Source organism: Bactrocera latifrons, unplaced genomic scaffold, assembly GCF_001853355.1.
Source record: "Bactrocera latifrons isolate USDA-ARS-PBARC rearing strain unplaced genomic scaffold, ASM185335v1 scaffold_71, whole genome shotgun sequence".
Taxonomy (NCBI): domain Eukaryota; kingdom Metazoa; phylum Arthropoda; class Insecta; order Diptera; family Tephritidae; genus Bactrocera; species Bactrocera latifrons.
This window is the reverse complement of record NW_017537390.1, coordinates 825,588-843,638: the sequence shown is the minus strand read 5'-3', so window position 1 is coordinate 843,638 and position 18,051 is coordinate 825,588. Positions and strand designations below refer to the sequence as shown.

Below are 18,051 nucleotides of genomic sequence, written 5' to 3'. Positions count from 1 at the left end.
AAAAAGAAAAATACAGTATAGAATGTGCCTCATATCATCCATATAAATATAGTTTTGTTATCATATGTTTTTTAAGTCTATCACATCACATTTTGTTGTTGGTTTTTGTATGCTAATTTTTATGTTGTCGCTTTGCAGTTGTTACATTCAATTTTTGTTTTTACCATAATTGCAGCATTTATACATAACGCGGCTTTTCCAAAAAAAAAAATAAATAAAAACAAATGCATGTATTAAATACTGTTTTTGAAACAATATTTTTTTGTTCAAAAGATTTGTTTTTCCCCCCGCTTTATTTTCTTTGTTACGATCCGTATGACGGCTAAACAAAGTATTTTTTGTTCACTGCAAAAACAACAGCAAAAACATTTTTTTATGTATAAAAATAAATATTTTGTTTTCTTTTCGATAAACAATGTTAATTTTCCAATTATGTGTTCGAATTAGAAGCTACATATGTATGTATGTATGTATAAAAAAAAAGTGAAAAATAAAAGCGTTTATTTAATTCAACATTTCTAGTTTGTTTTAACTAAGAGATCTTTAGGTTGAGTACAACATATGGTAGTTGAACATCATTGAATACTGCTAATGTCCAAATTAATGTGATTCGGTGAAAACATTTTCTTTCGCTCGTCACAAATGAAAAATGCCACGAAAGCTTATACGGCGAATGGCGTTTTGGTTTCGGTATTTACTATAATTTTGTCCGTTTTTTTTTTTTGTTTTTGGTTAAGTTCCTGCCCAAAAGTACCTACATATACAATGCATTTATCTGCCACGAAAACGAGTTTATCGCTTTTTCATCGTTAACTAACGAAGTTGTTACATACAAATGACGTATGTATAGAGTTATACTCGTATATTTTGGTAAGCCTATATTTTTTTTCTGCAAAACCATGTGATTGCGGCTGTTTAGTAACATTTGATACAATTTTTATATTTACGAAAAAACTAAGAAATTAATTGTGAAAAATGCCATTTTCAGTTGATTTTGTTTCTTAATTTTGCTTTAGTGTCAACAGCAAAGTTGGTAGAAACATTGTATGAAATTTGTTAGTTGTTTAACCAAATGCCCCAGTTAATTACTACACACATTTTTCAATGGTTTTTCTCTCAACGAGAAATTTAATTTGCAAATTGCTTAACTGTGTTAGCAATAGCATAAGTATATACATTGTATATATGTATATGTATGTGTGTTTGTGCATACATGCTTAATGTATGACTGTAAATTTGTTTGGGACTTTTTGGTTAGGAATATTCGAATAATTGCATTTTGTTTAGTGAAATACAAAACTATTTCTTATAAATTAACGTTCACGTTTTATGTTTTCGCTTATTTCCTCACATTTACAAATATATATGTATATATACTTAGCATACATATATATATGGCATTTAAAAAAATATTTATATTTGTTAACTTCTATCCTGCTTTGCACACCTTCAATTTCTTTTTTGTTTGTATAATTTGACTTTGGCTTCGATACTAACAACTTTCAGCAGTTAAATTTTTTAGATTTACTAAAAGTAATTTTAACACACTATTTCTTCTCAATATTAAAATTCGAATGCAAAGTCGCTTGCAGACTTTCGTGTTACTTCGGTAGGAATACGAACAGCAGCGGAATAAAGCACAAAGTGAATGAGTTGGCGACAATTTGAATATACTACTCAAATATTTGTTTTAAAATTTTATTCAATACGAAATGACTTTCATGTAAAGGTGGAGGAATGGCATACATCAAATTCAAAAAGCAAACTCAGCGTGCTCAAACTACTACGATTGCTAAATAAATTTATTTATAGGTTATATTTCAGCTGGGAAATGACAAAAGTATTTCTTTAAAAGTTTCCATAGGGCTTACGTGTATTCTTTTACAAATTCCGTTGTGTCTTTGGAAAAGTTCATTTAATTGTATGTATATGTATGCAGCAAAGTTTTTTGAAATATATTTCTTATATTATGTACATATGTATTGCTATGTTGCGAAGGTATAGTAAATTTGACGTATGTTAAAAGGGACTTGCACAACTTTCATAAAATGTGTTATTTGTTGTGTGCTTTCAATTAGGGTTTGTGTTTGGCAGTGAAACTGGTAGATTGACTTATGAAACAAAATACGCAACGTTAAATATAGAAAATCTTAAAATTTGAAATTTTTAACATCAGTCATCTAAAATCCAACATATTTTTAAGATTTGTCATTTAATTTCGCCGATGAAAACGGATTATTTATACATTTTTATAAAAGTTTTAAAACAGTTGCGTAAAATTATTTTTTTAGACACTACCACAAGCAAATATGTATATGTATGTATACACATGTACCCGATAATTTATCGTTTACTTCTACACAGCATATGGATCGAAATCATTGAAATACTGCTCCACACTAAACCCGGACCATGTTACTAGTTAATTAAAAAAAGCCTTCCTCCTTTCTTTGTAATTAGGCTACATATTTTCAACTGCGTTCACCAACTGACTTTCATAAAAAAAATTAAAAGCTTCTGTGCAGCTTAACAGCTAACCTAACATAGGAATACTTTTCACTGATTTTTTTTTTCGTCTCATAAACATACATATTTACATGATCGTCGTTTGTGCAAGTATGTTTGCTATTATTGATTCAAGTGTAAACTTGTTTTATGTTTGTATGGATGAATGCGGCGCATTTTATGTTTCTTTTTTATATGGTCAAAATTTGTTTATATGAATATGTAACTGGCTAGATTTGGCTGTTGCAATTCAATGTTTTCGTTAGATAATTAAGTTAAATTAAAATTATATTTGATTAATTAATTATATAACGTTAATGCGTGAACTTCAATATTTTGAAGATAATTGGAAATTGTTTCTCATTAGTGAAGGTTGTCTTTTGTTCGTTAAAAAAATTAAATAAATTTAATTATAATGTTGTGGCAAGGGTAGAAGTAAAATGTAATTGCAGCGTTACTTTCAACGATATTTGCGTATGATTCATGCAAATATCATCTCTGTAAATCTGCAGAATTTTACTCCTATCTCTTATTTGATTTAATACAATCATGATCTTCCACCGTAATGAGCTGTACCTGAGAAATCTATTCTAAAGTTAGTATAATTCATTTTTTGAAAAAAAAAACAGTTAAAATAAACTGTTGAAAAAATATATAAAATAGGATAATAATATATGTACTTCAATCGATGCAACGCGATATTTCTTTTCCATTACAATTTTATGCATCTAATAACTTAAAAACGAATTGAGTTGCATAGAAGATAATTTGCGAAATATCTCTATCTCTTTTGAAGTATTTTTTATGATTAAATCGAAAGTGTGTTATAAAAAAGTTTTATAGGGTCACATATTTGCGTACGAAACTCAGCTAATTTTTTTTATTTAATTTCATTTCATTTGATGCAGTTTTAAAAAGTTCAGCGTTTAAATTGTTGTTTCATAGTTACTGACTACTTTCTTTTAGTTGCTCGCTTGGTTTTGTAGTGTTTTTTTTTTTTAGAAACCGGAACTAGGAATTTCGTAGTTATAAAATAATAGAGAATTCAAAAAATGCACTTTGCAGAATTTAGGTACATTTTCAAATGCTTAAAATAATATTTATTACCGCTACACCACAGAGCGGTGCGTTGAAGCCAATTCATTTTTCTTTTTTCTCTAACATTCTTATACCAAAACAAAAAAATCATATGCGTTAAAATAATTCATATTTTAAAATTTATGTGAAATTAAATTTTACGGTTTGTATGTAAGATAATTATTCACTTCTTAAGTCATATGTAATTATTGAAGATTAGATAATTTTGTGGGGTAGCCGTTTACACCTGAAGGCTGCCCACGGTGCTGCTGCGTTTATAACGACTACTCCAATAATTTATTGTAAGAATAATGTTAATGTAATGTTTCTTAAAGCCGATTTAAGATTAATTTGAAAAATAAAAGTATGTTTCACCGGGAATACTTAGGTTATTTTTTTCACAAATACTCGTATATATGCATGTAAGTGATTACATACATATGTCAATGTATTATTTCGCTACACATTTTCTACCGTTTTCAATTGTTTCGTTCTTTGCAATGTGTGTTATTTTTTTTTTTTTTTATTTTTAACTCTCGTTTAAGTGCCTTTTGGCTCATACCGGCTTTATATATTTAATGTATACCTTTGAACAGTTACCGTTTATCGATTATTATTATTTATGAATGTTTTTTTTTATGTAGTATCAATAAGTAAATATTTGTAAGTAAGTCGATAAAATTGAAGAAATGTATGTATATGTTATATGCTTGCTAAGCGCACTGCTATTTTTCATACGTCTGATGCACTTACGCTCTTTGCTGCTGTTGCTGTTGTTGTTGCTGCTGCTGTTGTTGTTGCAAAACGTCAGCAGTGGTGGCTGGTGCCACACCCGCAGCAAACTGGTGCGGGTGTGCGTAGTATGCTGCTGGTGCCAAACCGCCATATGGATTGGCAGCGGCGGCGGCAGCAGCAGCAGCCAAAACACCACTAGCATCATACATATAAGCAGCCGCAGTATTGGCAGCTGCAGTAGGAGGCGATTGTGCTGGTGCAGCATATAAAGCTGCAGCCGGTGGTGTCGACACATTGCTAGGATACTCACCGCCCAATTGACCACCGGCAGCAGCCACTGCAGCTGCAATATTTGCAGCAACATTTACTTGCTGTTGGTGTTGCTGCTGTTGCTGTTGTTGTATTGTTGTACCGTTGATAACACCGTTATGCGGTTGATGCTCTACACCACCACCAGCGCCGCCATTAGCCACTATATTTTGCTGTTTATCGTAGTGTTGTTGTTGATTATATTCTCGTTTTTGATATTGCTGAAAACGTGGTACATTACCATTCTGCTGTGGAATGAATTGTTGACTACGTGGTCGATACTGCTGTTGTGGTACGTAACCATTATTTTGTTGCATATGTGGCGGTATGTAGCCTATCATAGGGCGTGGACCGCCGGCATTAAAGGGAGCACGTGGGCGATATGTGCGACCGCCACTGGCATCGGGATTGTTGTATTGGCCACCAGCTCCGCCACCAACCACACCGGATCGATTGTTCCAGTTGCCACCAGCACCACCACTGCTAACACCGTTATGTGGCTGATACATACTGTTGTTTTGTTGCTGATAGTGATTCTGTTTCGGAGCGTACGCGCCGTTAGCGTTGTTGCCAGCTTGATAATTCAAGGGATTGCTACGCTGTTGATGGGTAGGCTGCTGTTGCCAGCGACGATTATTATTTCCGCGGCCATTACCATTACCACCTGATGAGCGTGCCAAATCCAACAATTCTTGAGGTGGTACCTGACCGGCCTCCTCCAATACAGAAATCAAATCACGTGCCTGCTTTCCATTGTCCGGGGTAAAGAAAGTATATGCGGTTCCCAATTGCTGGCAACGTCCAGTGCGTCCAATGCGATGAACATAATTTTCCGACGAATTTGGGTAATCATAATTGATAACATACTGCAAATCCTCCACATCTAGACCACGAGAAGCGACATCAGTGGCAATCAAAATATTCGACTTTCCATTGCGGAAATCTTTTAGCACTGAATCGCGTTCAGGTTGCGACTTGTCGCCATGTATGGAGGTGGCAGTATAACCTTCGTTGCGAATAATTTGCAAGATTTCCTCGACCTAGAAATGTATTGAAATATTATTGATAGTATATTACTTTATCCATTAAGTAATGTTATTATATTCAGATAATAAAAACTTTCAATTTAACAAAAATAACTTTGCAGTTTTTAGAATGTTAATTTGATTTTAACTTGTTATTTTTCCTGATGTAAACATAATAAAAAACTTTTATTCCAACACTTACCTTGATTTTAGTTTCGACAAAAATAATTATTTTGTTATTATTATTTGCAGCGTTGTTGGTTGTCGGTGCAATTTCTTGTAGTAATTTAACAATGCGCTGAGGTTTCTCCATTTCTTGACATATTTCAACCATTTGACGAATATTGTGATTAGCCGAAAGATTCATTGAACCAATATTGATAGAAATGTAATCTTTTAGGAAATCTCCGGCAAGTGCCTGTACTTCTTTAGGCCAAGTTGCAGACCACATTACTACTTGTCGATCAGGACGAATTTGTTCTATTATTTTACGGATTTGTGGTTCGAAACCCATATCCAGCATACGATCGGCTTCATCCAATACCAAATAGGTGCATCGTTGCAAATTTGTGTTACGATTTTCCAAGAAATCTATCAGTCGTCCCGGAGTTGCAATAATGACTTCAACACCTCTTTCTAAATCACGTGCTTGAGGTACTTTTGATGAGCCTCCAAAAATACAGGTATGACGGATCTCGGGTTTAGACAAGTGTCCGTAGTCACGTACAACGGATTGAATTTGTTGAGCTAATTCACGTGTAGGTGCTAATACGAGAGCTATAGGTCCGTCGCCACGTTGTAGTGGTGGTTGGTTCGCAATGTGGACCATTGCTGGCAACATGTATGCCAAAGTTTTACCGGAGCCCGTTTGCGCGATGCCAACCAGGTCACGGCCACTAAGCGCAATCGGCCATCCTTGTGCTTGAATAGCAGTAGGCTTTGTGAAGCCTTGACGCTTCATTTCTTCTATAGTGTATTCTGGTAGCGAACACTCTTCAAACGATGACACTGGATGTGGAATACCATTACCGGATACAGTAATTTCTAATTCATTTCGCAATTCGACGACTTGTTGTTCACTCATATTTAGAGTGTTTTGATGTGGTACATAGAAATTTTTCTTGAAAGGTTGTAGGTTTTCCCAACGTGGAATTTGTAAATTACGTCCAGGATTTTTTGCCTTTTCACGCTGTAATTCAGCTCTCTCTTCTTTGCTCAATAATCCCAGATTAATACCGCCATGATATCCGCCATTGTTTGGTTGGTAACCACCGTTGGGTTTCTGATGACGGGGTACGAAATTTGGATTTTTACCACGAGCTTGGAAACCACCAGGATTACTAACGCCGTTCCCATAAAAGCTAGGACCCCCACTTGTCATCATTGAATTAGAATTGTTACCGCCACGGTAGGTGCTTTGGGCACCTCCATATAAACCCGATCCGCCGCCATAGGGCATACCGGCGTTGCTGCCGTTATTCATGGTGTTACGCTGATAATGTGGACGTTCAGGACGTGGGCCAGCGCCTGCCCCACCACCACCATAAAAACCATTCGAGTTGGCATGTGGGCTGCCGCCATTCACTGCATAACCACCTGCGTACATTTTATTTACTTTTCTGGCAAAGTTTCGTCGAAAAGTGGGTTTATATTTTGTGTCCTTTTTTCTTTAACTAATTGACTTCTATTCTTCTAGAATAAAAGTCGTATTTTCCACGTTGCTTCTATTATTTGAAAGAAACGAACGAAACGAAACATGAGAATTAGAATTTTTTAGTATATACATTTAGTGACGTTCAAGTGACACTTCAACAAAGGTAGGCATGGTTACTTGTGTCAGTTTTCAATTTGAAGCATGGATAAAAATAAAAACGTTTTTATATTTTTTGATATGTATATTTTTCATTATGTAAATAAAGCATTGTATGGCTTAGTTCTTTTTACTAGTCTTGTTGCAGTGGAGTCGTAAAGAAAACCACATGGTTACCGTTCGTAAGATGACAAGGGGGTCGACTTTAAGTACACATATGTTTATCTAACTACAACTATGGTACATGCATACAATTTTTCTATAGGTATCAACTTCGTAAAGGTACGCTTGCCATCGTTGAGAAAATCAATAGTGCTTCGTTTTTCGTGGCAAAAGGGAGAAAGCTCTTATTTAATAAAAACAATAAGTAGGATGCGATTTTAGTCCTACTTATATAAAAGTAATTTGAATGATTGACTTACCTAACTTTATAGTTGACCACTATTTCACTGAAATAGTTCAATTTATATTTTCCGCTTCGATGCGAAGTTCTTTATTATAGTTCTATTGCAATAAAACTATTCCAATTTTTTCGCAATCAATTAAAGCAGATGTAAAACTTATTCTGCTTTAGTTTTTGGTCTGGCCGGATACCGCTACGGTCCTTACAGCAATCAATGGTTATATGTTTCCTTTGAATACTTGAGAAGCCCGAAGAAAATTAAGTTTCCACTAATTTTCCCCTTCACTTTGCTGCTTTATTCGTCTATTGCGTATTTCACTTATTGTTACGAAAAAAGTAAATATTTTACGTTTTTCGAAGCATTAGTTAAATGTTCTGTTATACAATAAAAGTAAAATACTATTATTTTATTGTATTTTATTTTAACTAATTTAAATGTGCAGGAATAAGCGAAAACGACGTGATGGCAATTGAACGAGCAATTACCAAACTGTGACAAACGAATGAAGAAAGCCCGAACGAAGTAGCGAATGTGATGGCGGCTGTGCGGGAAATTTATTTGATGCAGCTTGCAAATGGCGTCTGCAAACGGGGTGATTCAAGTGAAATGACAATTTTTTTTATAAAAATTTTTACTCTGATTATTGAATAATATAAAAAATTTGTCAAAGAACTTGAAATTTATATATGCACAAATGTGCTTTATTTTCAAAAAAAAAAAAAAAAAAAAAATAATAATAATAATAATACTTCTTCGGATTTTTATTATGTGCAGAATGGATTGAATCATTAAAGTAAAACTCTTAACGTCAAAGAATTCTGAAGAGTTTAAACAAAAGAAAAAAATTAAATTAATTATAAACCCGAACTTTTAAGTTCAACATCTTTTATACTCAGATGATTCAAATTGTTTAAGAGATTACCTTATAGTCTCCACAGACGGCAGTGTTAATCCGGACGAAATGCTTTAATCCGGATAAATTTAGGAGTTAGTGAAGTTAACTCCGTTGCTAGCTCCTAATTAATCCTTAAAAGTTTATAGCATTGACAGATGGCAGCATTAATCTATCATTTTAATCTATTGTGAATGAAAAGCAGGCAACACGGACAGCTGTTTTTTAAATTTTCAATACACAAAACAAGAATAGATGTGGCCATAGTGATGTAGAGTTGAGAATAATCAGTGTAAGTATTTCATATTTTTAAAGCGCATCAAATTTATATTTTTACACATTTCAGATGGCTATGAGGAAGAGACGCTCCGGATGGACACTCCAGGACGAGACTGAGCTGCTGGAGAAGTGGGAGTCGCGTTCTTACGATCTCCGAAAAGCCAAAAGAAATGCGCATATATATCAAGAAATTTCAATTGAAATGGAAAGAAGGTACACTGCGGAGGAGATTCACTGCAAAGTGAAAAATTTAACAAAAAAATATAGGTGAGTTTTTACAATAACTACAAGTATATTTCTATGTTTATATCCAAAAATGTTTTCAGAGATGAGAAAAGTAAAATTGACCCATTCGGCGGTAGTCCCTCTGTATGGAAACATTACCACGCAATAGACCGCATCATGGGGTCCACTGCCATCAATTCAGCATTCTTTGTGAAAACTGATTCTTTGGTAAGGAATATAATTTATTTCTTTTATCTATAAATACATTTAATAGGTTATTTTGTTTAGAATTCACCATCACCAACATCTTCGAACTTTTCAGATGTCTATCAGAAAGCAACGCTCCGAATGGACACTCTCGGACGAGATTGAGCTGCTGGAGAAGTGGGAGGCGCGTTCCCACGATCTCCGAAAAGCCAAAAGAAATGCGCATATATATCGAGAAATTTCAAAGGAAATGGGAAGAAGGTTCACTGCGGAGGAGGTTCATTGCAAAGTGAAAAATTTAACAAAGAAATATAGGTGAGTTTTTACAATAACTACAAGTATATTTCTATGTATATATCCAAAAATGTTTTCAGAGAAGAGAAAAGTAAAAGTGACCCTTCTGGCGGTAATCCCTCTGTATGGAAACATTATAAGGCAGTACACCGCATAATAGAGTCCACTGCCGTCAATTCGGCATTGTATATTAAGACTGATTCTTTGGTAAGAAAAACAATTTATTTTATTTATCTAGAAATAAAATTAAAAATTAATTTTGTTTAGAATTCACCATCACCAACATCTTCGATGCCATCGCCGTCCTCTCCGCTTCCGTCTCCCCAGCTGCCATCGCCATCATTTCAGCTGTCATCGTCATCACCTTCGATGCGGTCACCGTCACCATCATCGGCACCAACTGCAAGAAAGCGGAATTATAATGGTGAGATGGTGAAATTAATAAAGCAGCAAACACAAGTACTAAAAACAATTGCAAAGGAATCAAAACTTGTCAATCAGGAGATGGTAGGGGCGATTCTGGAGCAGAACCGAATAACGGAAAAGCTGTTGATACTAATGGAAAAGATAACGGAAAAACTTGTATAAAAAGTTTTTCTAATCTAAAATTGATTATAATTAAAAGTAATTATGTTTGTAATTAAGTATGCTAATAATTTAGATAATAAGGAAATGGTATAAATAAGTATGTAAGTATTAAGGGCATCTATACTCACTGCTTTTCTAATAGCCAATGCTGATATATCATTTTCCCCAGCTCATATAGTGTGACGTAGTTGATTTTCTGTATTTTTTCTGCTGCAACTTGGATCCATGAAGATTTTTTAAATGGCAACAAGTTATCGAATGAAATAGACTATATTTGTCCTAAATTTGATATTCTAATTGCCGATCAAAACACAAAATAACCCAAAAACATAATTATGGTGTGTTATGACACCATTTACGGGCAACTATAAAAGATAAACACTTCATGTACAGTATTAGTAGGTCTGTACTTGTATTAACTCAAATCAACGTAACATCTTATCATGTATGAATTTACTTACAATATACTTCGTTGTACCGAGTATAATTTGGTACATTTATTAACATTAAATGAATAATATTTAGTAAATTAAGTTTGTGTTTCATTTGTCGGTGATGGTTCTTTCAACTTGATTTTGCTTTCAAATTTTTCAAATTCTTTTTCTGCGAATTTATCTACTTTATCAGAAACTTGCTCAACAGACACTACCTCGGGTATGTAGAATTGCAACATATTTTGCACGCCATTTTTAAGTGTAACAATAGAGCTAGGACAGGAAGAACATGATCCCTGCATCTTTAACTTAACTACACCATCTTCATAACCCATATATATAATATCTCCACCATCTTCTTGTACAGTGGGTCTGATACGACTGTCAAGAAGTTCTTTAATCATCATAACCACATCGTCATCGTCATCTTCGATTTGTGTATCTGAATTGGGTTTAGCTTCGTTCAGTATTGGTAAACCGCTGGCAAAAAAGTCCATTATTACAGCAAAAACTTCTGGCTTAATAATGGCCCAATCCGTTTCTTCTTCTTTAGATATTGTTATGAAATCGGCACCGAAGAACACAGCACGCACCCCGTCGATACGAAAGAGAAGCTTCGCTATTAAGTAGAGAAAGTTTATGTTGTTAACATGCTTATACAAAAAATAAAACAATTACCTAAGGGGCTACAATACGCCGCAGATACACTGGGAAAATCGTATGTGTTACCTTTTCCCAGAACGTCTGTGCCGGGAAGAAATTTTAGACTGTCAGGGTTAGGTGTGTCTTGTGTCTGTATAAACATATTACGACAGAATTGATAAAGTGGAACCGAGGACTTATTATTCAACAGCGCCCTTTTTGTAGGAATCGCTCCATAATGTTCAAACGATCTCAAATTTTGCGATTGATGTAAGCAACTGGCAATTTATTAAAATTAATATAGTTTCTAAGCATTGTTACTTTTTGTTTTACTCACATGTTAAATAAACGATTGTTACTGCGTAAAACCCCAACTGACCTACGCAAGGAAGGCAAAATTAAACGAGACATTTTCAAATTATTATTACGGGCTTCCAATAGCTATTATATCAACCGCAATAGAATCAAATATTACGATCAGCTGCTAATGTTATGATTGAAACTATTGCGTATAATAACAGAGTTGCCACCGCTTATTTATCGGTGCAAACAAATAAATGCCGGTGGCGTCGTAGATTATAAAATGAGAAGAGATATCAAAGTAAACGTTCAAAAGACCAGTAAATTGTAAACATAGCGTCGAAAATTAATATAGGTACCATGGACAACCATCTGTCAGTAAAATGCTGGTACACTTTACCGACAGAAAGAGTTTTGTCCTCATCTGAGCATGTACTTACATGGCTCATCACGTTTACACAGTTTTACGTGTTCACGTGCAAGTTTTGTGAACAGTTTTCCCTAAGTATTCACAATAATGAAACTTGGTGCAAACAGTTCTATCGATTAAAAATAAAAATAACCACACATTGTGAGCGCCCCTAAATAAATAAACGTAGTGTTTAAATTATGGATATATTGTTAACAATATTTGCGGCGCAAAGGATAAGCCTGTTGTCCTCTACGGCCCTAGATGATATCCAGCTTGGTGTGTAAATATTGCTGATCTCAAGTCTACTTTGTCCTGATATAAAAATCATTAGACTCACATGTACGCCTTATCCATTTCCGTGCAATTCCTGTATTCTTATTTAAGCTATTCCGAGATTACCGGATGTTGGAGGTGGTTGTACGATACCACTGGGAATAGGCAGGCAGTATTCCGGAGGAGTTGGTGCACTGCCTGTTGAACAATTGTTGAACTGCTGTTTTAGGGCTTACATACATACATAAGTATGTACATACGTACAGTAAAATGGAAATGTAATTATTGGAAGTTTACACGTTTTGAGTCAATATTGGGTATGTCAACATTGAATTGGAAAACATTTTAAGAATACAGTTGTACGTATTTATATATATGTATGTTAATTACAATATTGTTGGATTGGTTAAGAAAATTGTTCTGTTAAAAAAAGAAAACAATTTAAATAATAATTATAATAAATAAGAATTACATACAAAAATAGCAACCTTTCCTAGGCGACCAGATCTACCTCGCCGGAAAATTCAATGTTCTTATTCGCGTATATGCATATATACATACACTCAATTGTACACTCAATTTAAAATTTTATTACGTTTACTGCGTTAACGGTTCTTCACATAAGTATCAAAGTAATATTATATTTATGTATGTATCCAAGATTAAGTACATATATGTATGCTTAAATAAATATGGAAGTTCATATTTTTAACAAAGAATAAAAAGCATTAACTTCGGTTGCATCGAAACTATTCCGACAAATGAGAAAATTCCTGTGCAAAATTGCAAGTCTATATCTCAAAAACCAGGTATATTATGGTATATATGTACATATTTTAAAGGCCTTTGACATTTCCATGGTGGTGTTGCAAACTTCGTGACAAACTTAATATATATAGTTCAGAGTATAAATATCTCTTTTACAAAACCAGCTTTACAAATAATGGTTACGAATTTCAAAAACTAATTCAAGGGCCGGAAGTATAATCTAAATTATCAAAAACAATTGTTATGTATTTGAAGGCTACATTGTATATATATAAAGCAGTACAATTTGTTGAAGATCCTACATTAGTTTAACTTTTCTGTAAGTTAATATGATATACCTTTGAGAGTTCGAAAATGACACTGTTGTATTGGAATATACGATTCGTGTTCGTGTTGTCGGTAGTGATTTACTTTGTTAGCGTTTGTAATGCTCAACCATCGACTTCGCTGACTATTCCAACGAGTCCAACTTCACCCACTTCGACAAGTAGTCTAAGTTGGCCCACTTCAACTACTTTCCCCACATCACCCACTTCAGCTACAGCAACAACTACTTCTACTACTCCGAGTTCAACATCCAGTAATACCACACAAGCACCCTCATCATCAGGTAATCTCACACCAGCTCAAAAAAGGATAGAGGCCCGCCGGAGAAGAATTAGACGAGAATGGATGAAGCGGAAAAGAGCTGAACTTAGAAGAAAAAGAAAACGCAGCTGGAAAAGACAAGTTCGACGTCCTGAGAATATACACCAAAAGGGAGGTCGGAGAAGGCGACAAAATCAGTCTAACCGTTTTTAGATAATAGATTTTTTGAAATGATTAATATTATTCGAGTTTTTAATAAATTCCTAAATAAAAGCTTATTGCTTTAACCATTTAAGCCTGCTAGCTTCCACCTGTGTGGGAACTCTTTTAGCGAGAAGCTTCTCTCGGAAAGACTAAGCACGGGATTTGCGTCAGCGTTTAGCGAAAGGGCTAAACTCGCGCATTTCACTGAACTTAGCGTACGCGATCGCAGTAAGGACGTTGGAGCCATCAGCCGAGAAGAGTGGAAAAGGGTAGCTGTGACAATTTCCGTGGTTTTCATGAAGGTGATGAGAGTATATCAAGGGCCACCTCCAATGTGTGAAAGTGCCGGGCGTCAATGGCTTCACATGATGTTGTTGTTGTTGTTGTAACGGCAGAATTCTGCCGAGTTGACAGTCCTTGGGCGGATAAAAATCCGGGTCCGTTCCGGTTTTCGTAGGCCCGATTGCCATGGGAACGGTGGCTTCACATGATCATAAGGTGGGCTGATGAACGATGGACAGCTCTATATAAAGAGGCAGTGTGTCCTGTGGAATAGGTGTGGAAGTGCTTCAGTTTGAAAGCCGTGAAGAAGGTGCAACCGTCACTGCAACTTGGGAGATAATAAGGCATTCTAATATATTGAGTTCAGTTTTAGGCTTCCTGACCTTCTTCAATGGGGTTGCTATCCCCTCCGTTAGCTGATGCACTCAAGAATAATGTTTAGTCAAATAACTTAACTTTACTAACAACAAGCATCGGTTGTATTGGTTCAATACAAGCCGTTACTTTTGAAATTATATAATTCTTGAAGATTCATTTTAAGTCAATCAGACAAAAAAAATTTATTAAAACAAAATATGTTTAAAAAGTTATACTTATTTTTATATATCTGACTGTAGTATTAACCGAATCATTCTTTGAAACCATATCATGATAAGTACTATTGGCTGTGAAGACAACATATGTAAAGAGATTTTCCTTGCCATATTTGACTTTTTCACATGTGTATATAATTACAATAAAATAATCAAAAAAAGATAACTTTTAAACATTGTGGCAACATTCTGAGAAAATTACATTTTGATTTGACAGATGACGACGTAAAATAATAGACAAAAATTTTGCAAAAAAAAAAAAAAAAACAACACACGGAATATCAAAATTTTAAAGAAATTTAATTGAAGAAGGAAAATTATATTTGCTGCTTTTGTTAACATAAAATTTTGTCTAAACAACGCATAGTCATCAAAATTACAATAAACTTCAACGTGATTATCTACATATAAGTGGGAGCATCACATTTCTGAAACTTCGCTTGTATTTAAACAGTCAAGTGAGTGTAATATTAAAAATAATATTAAGTCCCATTTTTAACAAATAGTTTTTTGAGAAAGTCAGCTGAAAGAAAAAACGATGGTGAAACTATTTGCACTGAGTATTTTTTACAAAGGTTCTGCGGAAGCTCGTCTATTAAAATCTACTTACGATTTACAGTCATTTTCATTCTTTCAACGGGGCACAGTTCAAGAGTTCATGACGTATGTATTTGTTAATTTTTATATTTTATTTACGCCAACCAGTTTCTACATAAAGGCTTTACTTTCAGTTTTGCATCAAAAACCATTGTGGAGCGTACACAACCTGCCATGCGACAGTCAGTTAAGCAAGAGGCCTATATGTGTCATGTGTACGTACGAGCAGACAATTTGTCTAGCGTATTAATTGCTGATCATGAGTATCCGCAGCGTGTTGCTCATACGCTCATAACAAAAATCTTAGATGAGTTTAGTGCGAAAATTATTGCGGACCGTTGGGAAACGGGGTCGGATGGAACTATTGATTTCAATACTTTGCCTGCATATTTGGCCAAATATCAGGATCCAAAAGAGGCAGATGCGTTGACTAAAATGCAAAACGATTTAGATGAAACTAAGATTATACTAAAGAATACAATTGAAGCAGTGCTTGAGCGTGGCGAAAAGCTAGATGACATGGTAATTAAATCAGAAAACCTTTCAATGCAAAGTAAAGCATTTTACAAGACAGCCAAAAAGACAAATTCATGTTGCAATTTTAGTTAAATGATTTAGATGAGCTGAAATACATACAAATACGAATTTTCGCGGGTGTAAAAATGATTATTTTTTTTTTTATTAATATTTGAAAACGTATGTATACTTGCTTTTTTTTATTTAAACTGTAAATGCTCCGAGCGCTGCTTTTTTGTTGAAACCATAACAATAATAGAATTTGTTAAGGAGAAATTAGTTGAAGAGAGACACAAAGTAAAGCGAAATTATGTGAGCGAATGATAAGAGAAAAGAGTTTACAAGTAAAAGCAATTCACAAATTAATCCCATTCCAAATTATTGAGTTTTTTTTTTATCAATTTATTATTTTGTTATGAAAAATGCGAAGAAAGAAGTTGGAGAAATGCAAACACTCATATATCGAGTGACACTAAAAATGTTGAGTATATTGTCCAAATATTATTTGTTCATATACATATGTATTTATATTGCATGTTTCTTTATAAGATAATTGATGAGATTTTAGGTAACAACATATATCTATAAAAATTTAAACAAATGTTAGTATGTATATACTTTTGGTTAAATAAAATAGGCGAAGTCAAGTTGAACCACCTGCACTGCAAACACATGCGTTTTCACAAAAGGCTTAAAAATTCCGGAAAGTATTTTATGAAATAAACAAAAATAATGATGCAGAGAAGTTTAGGGAAGATGACCTAGTTGATTTTTACGCACCGGTAATACACTATGTACAAAATTGAGCTGAGTTCGCCTTGAACATTATGTAGAACATCTCACATAGAAGACAAAATGCAGAAAAACTGAACTGCCTACTTTTGCATTCATACTTTATACACATGTAATAATTATAAAAAAGTTTTGTACTTGAATATATTTTTATTGAAACAGTATTGCACATTTTTAGAAAAAAAATATTTGTTTACAGATTTATATAATATGAAAGAATAGCAAGGAATAGCAATTAAAAAAGGAACGAAATGAATTCTATCGAATAAATAAATATAAAACTATTGGAAAGTGTGATTGAAGAGAGTATGTTATGCGGGTTAGCTAAAATTTACATTTTCAATAAAATTATAGTTTTTTGGTTTCTACTATACGTGTTAAAAGAAGAAAACTAATTGCAATTATATGTACATATGTTTAATTTTATCTAAAAACCATTCCTCATCCTTAAAATGTATCTTTGTAATTTTACATGAAATACTGTTACAGACATTTATTTTTGCTTTTATGCCTTAAAAAATATACTAGCATATGTATACCTTTAGTTACGAAGATATTTTAGTCACGGATTTGCTATTTACAAATTCATATATTTGAAAACATAAATTCTCACATATGTATATACATGTATGTATGTATGTATATATACACATATGTATTGTGTAGCTATATTCTACGCATAAACGAATAACCCAACCGATAAAAATTAATAATGTAAAATTATTACTATTGTGGCTTGAACTTATTGTAGCAAGTATCGGATATTCAAAATATGCAAATACTCGTGTTCCTCTAAATGTTACTTGTGAAAATGAAAAAATAACTTAATTAAAAATATATTACAATTAGAAATCACTACTATGTTTTATGGCATAAAGTAAACAAAATTAGGTATACAATAAATTAAATTAAAATTTATATATGCTACTTAAGTGCATAAATATAAGAATAGAAATAGAAAAATGTAGCCGAATTATTTTAATTATTTTAATTTTTTTTATTTCTTTTTTCTTTTTTAATTATGTTTTTTCACATTATAGTTAAAATTTTTGTTTATTAAATTTTATCTTAATAATATTATATACATATCACATATAATACATCCCTAATATAATCCATAAATCAAGTTTTAAAAAAAATACATCTTCTTAAGGGGGAAGAGGGTTTGCTTTTTTATTTTTTTCCGAATTTCTTCCAATAAAATTACTAAATTTCGAATCAATTGCAGAAGAAACGATGTTACCAGTATTTTTATAATCAACTGTCTGGCTGGCGATTATCTATACATAATTTACGAGGT

General features: G+C 33.4%; 4 protein-coding genes across 5 annotated transcripts; 2 read left to right on the top strand and 2 right to left on the bottom strand.

Annotated features, from left to right (window-relative positions):
• Positions 1 to 700: 700 nt before the first annotated feature.
• Positions 701 to 8,375, bottom strand: LOC108976016 (ATP-dependent RNA helicase DBP2). The gene is made up of 3 exons (XM_018944903.1): positions 7,884 to 8,375; positions 5,854 to 7,375; positions 701 to 5,666 (listed from the first exon to the last, which is right to left on the bottom strand). Exons 2-3 carry the CDS (start codon positions 7,255 to 7,257, stop codon positions 4,332 to 4,334), a joined length of 2,739 nt encoding a protein of 912 aa, XP_018800448.1. The 5' UTR covers positions 7,258 to 7,375; positions 7,884 to 8,375; the 3' UTR covers positions 701 to 4,331.
• Positions 8,376 to 8,957: 582 nt separating this feature from the next.
• On the top strand, positions 8,958 to 10,883 carry LOC108975984. Its single transcript, XM_018944845.1, has 6 exons — positions 8,958 to 9,049; positions 9,104 to 9,303; positions 9,363 to 9,489; positions 9,584 to 9,783; positions 9,843 to 9,969; positions 10,030 to 10,883. The coding sequence occupies exons 2-6, from the start codon at positions 9,104 to 9,106 to the stop codon at positions 10,348 to 10,350; spliced, it is 975 nt and encodes a 324-aa protein (XP_018800390.1). The 5' UTR covers positions 8,958 to 9,049; the 3' UTR covers positions 10,351 to 10,883.
• Positions 10,739 to 11,916, bottom strand: LOC108975985 (NFU1 iron-sulfur cluster scaffold homolog, mitochondrial-like). The gene is made up of 3 exons (XM_018944846.1): positions 11,764 to 11,916; positions 11,463 to 11,704; positions 10,739 to 11,403 (listed from the first exon to the last, which is right to left on the bottom strand). The coding sequence occupies exons 1-3, from the start codon at positions 11,835 to 11,837 to the stop codon at positions 10,880 to 10,882; spliced, it is 840 nt and encodes a 279-aa protein (XP_018800391.1). The 5' UTR covers positions 11,838 to 11,916; the 3' UTR covers positions 10,739 to 10,879.
• Positions 11,917 to 15,039: 3,123 nt separating this feature from the next.
• Positions 15,040 to 17,048, top strand: LOC108975989 (synaptobrevin homolog YKT6). 2 transcript variants are annotated; one of them, XM_018944856.1, is made up of 3 exons: positions 15,040 to 15,304; positions 15,366 to 15,509; positions 15,578 to 17,048. In XM_018944856.1, the coding sequence occupies exons 2-3, from the start codon at positions 15,385 to 15,387 to the stop codon at positions 16,050 to 16,052; spliced, it is 600 nt and encodes a 199-aa protein (XP_018800401.1). In that variant the 5' UTR covers positions 15,040 to 15,304; positions 15,366 to 15,384; the 3' UTR covers positions 16,053 to 17,048. The 2 variants fall into 2 exon arrangements, with proteins under 2 accessions (XP_018800401.1, XP_018800400.1); XM_018944855.1 differs by having other exon boundaries at positions 15,353 to 15,509.
• Positions 17,049 to 18,051: the final 1,003 nt, after the last annotated feature.

Bases quoted from the DNA above. Each gene is read 5' to 3' on its own strand.
- LOC108976016 (XM_018944903.1), bottom strand. From the start codon at position 7,257: ATGTACGCAGGTGGTTATGCAGTGAATGGCGGCAGCCCACATGCCAAC. The intron at 5,667-5,853 runs GTAAGTGTTGGA...ATACATTTCTAG, and splicing joins TTGTCGAAACTAAAATCAAG to GTCGAGGAAATCTTGCAAAT.
- LOC108975984 (XM_018944845.1), top strand. From the start codon at position 9,104: ATGGCTATGAGGAAGAGACGCTCCGGATGGACACTCCAGGACGAGACT. The intron at 9,304-9,362 runs GTGAGTTTTTAC...AAATGTTTTCAG, and splicing joins AATTTAACAAAAAAATATAG to AGATGAGAAAAGTAAAATTG. The intron at 9,784-9,842 runs GTGAGTTTTTAC...AAATGTTTTCAG, and splicing joins AATTTAACAAAGAAATATAG to AGAAGAGAAAAGTAAAAGTG.
- LOC108975985 (XM_018944846.1), bottom strand. From the start codon at position 11,837: ATGTCTCGTTTAATTTTGCCTTCCTTGCGTAGGTCAGTTGGGGTTTTA. The intron at 11,705-11,763 runs GTGAGTAAAACA...ATAAATTGCCAG, and splicing joins AACAATCGTTTATTTAACAT to TTGCTTACATCAATCGCAAA. The intron at 11,404-11,462 runs GTAATTGTTTTA...TCTACTTAATAG, and splicing joins GGCGTATTGTAGCCCCTTAG to CGAAGCTTCTCTTTCGTATC.
- LOC108975989 (XM_018944856.1), top strand. From the start codon at position 15,385: ATGGTGAAACTATTTGCACTGAGTATTTTTTACAAAGGTTCTGCGGAA. The intron at 15,510-15,577 runs GTATGTATTTGT...CTTTACTTTCAG, and splicing joins ACAGTTCAAGAGTTCATGAC to TTTTGCATCAAAAACCATTG.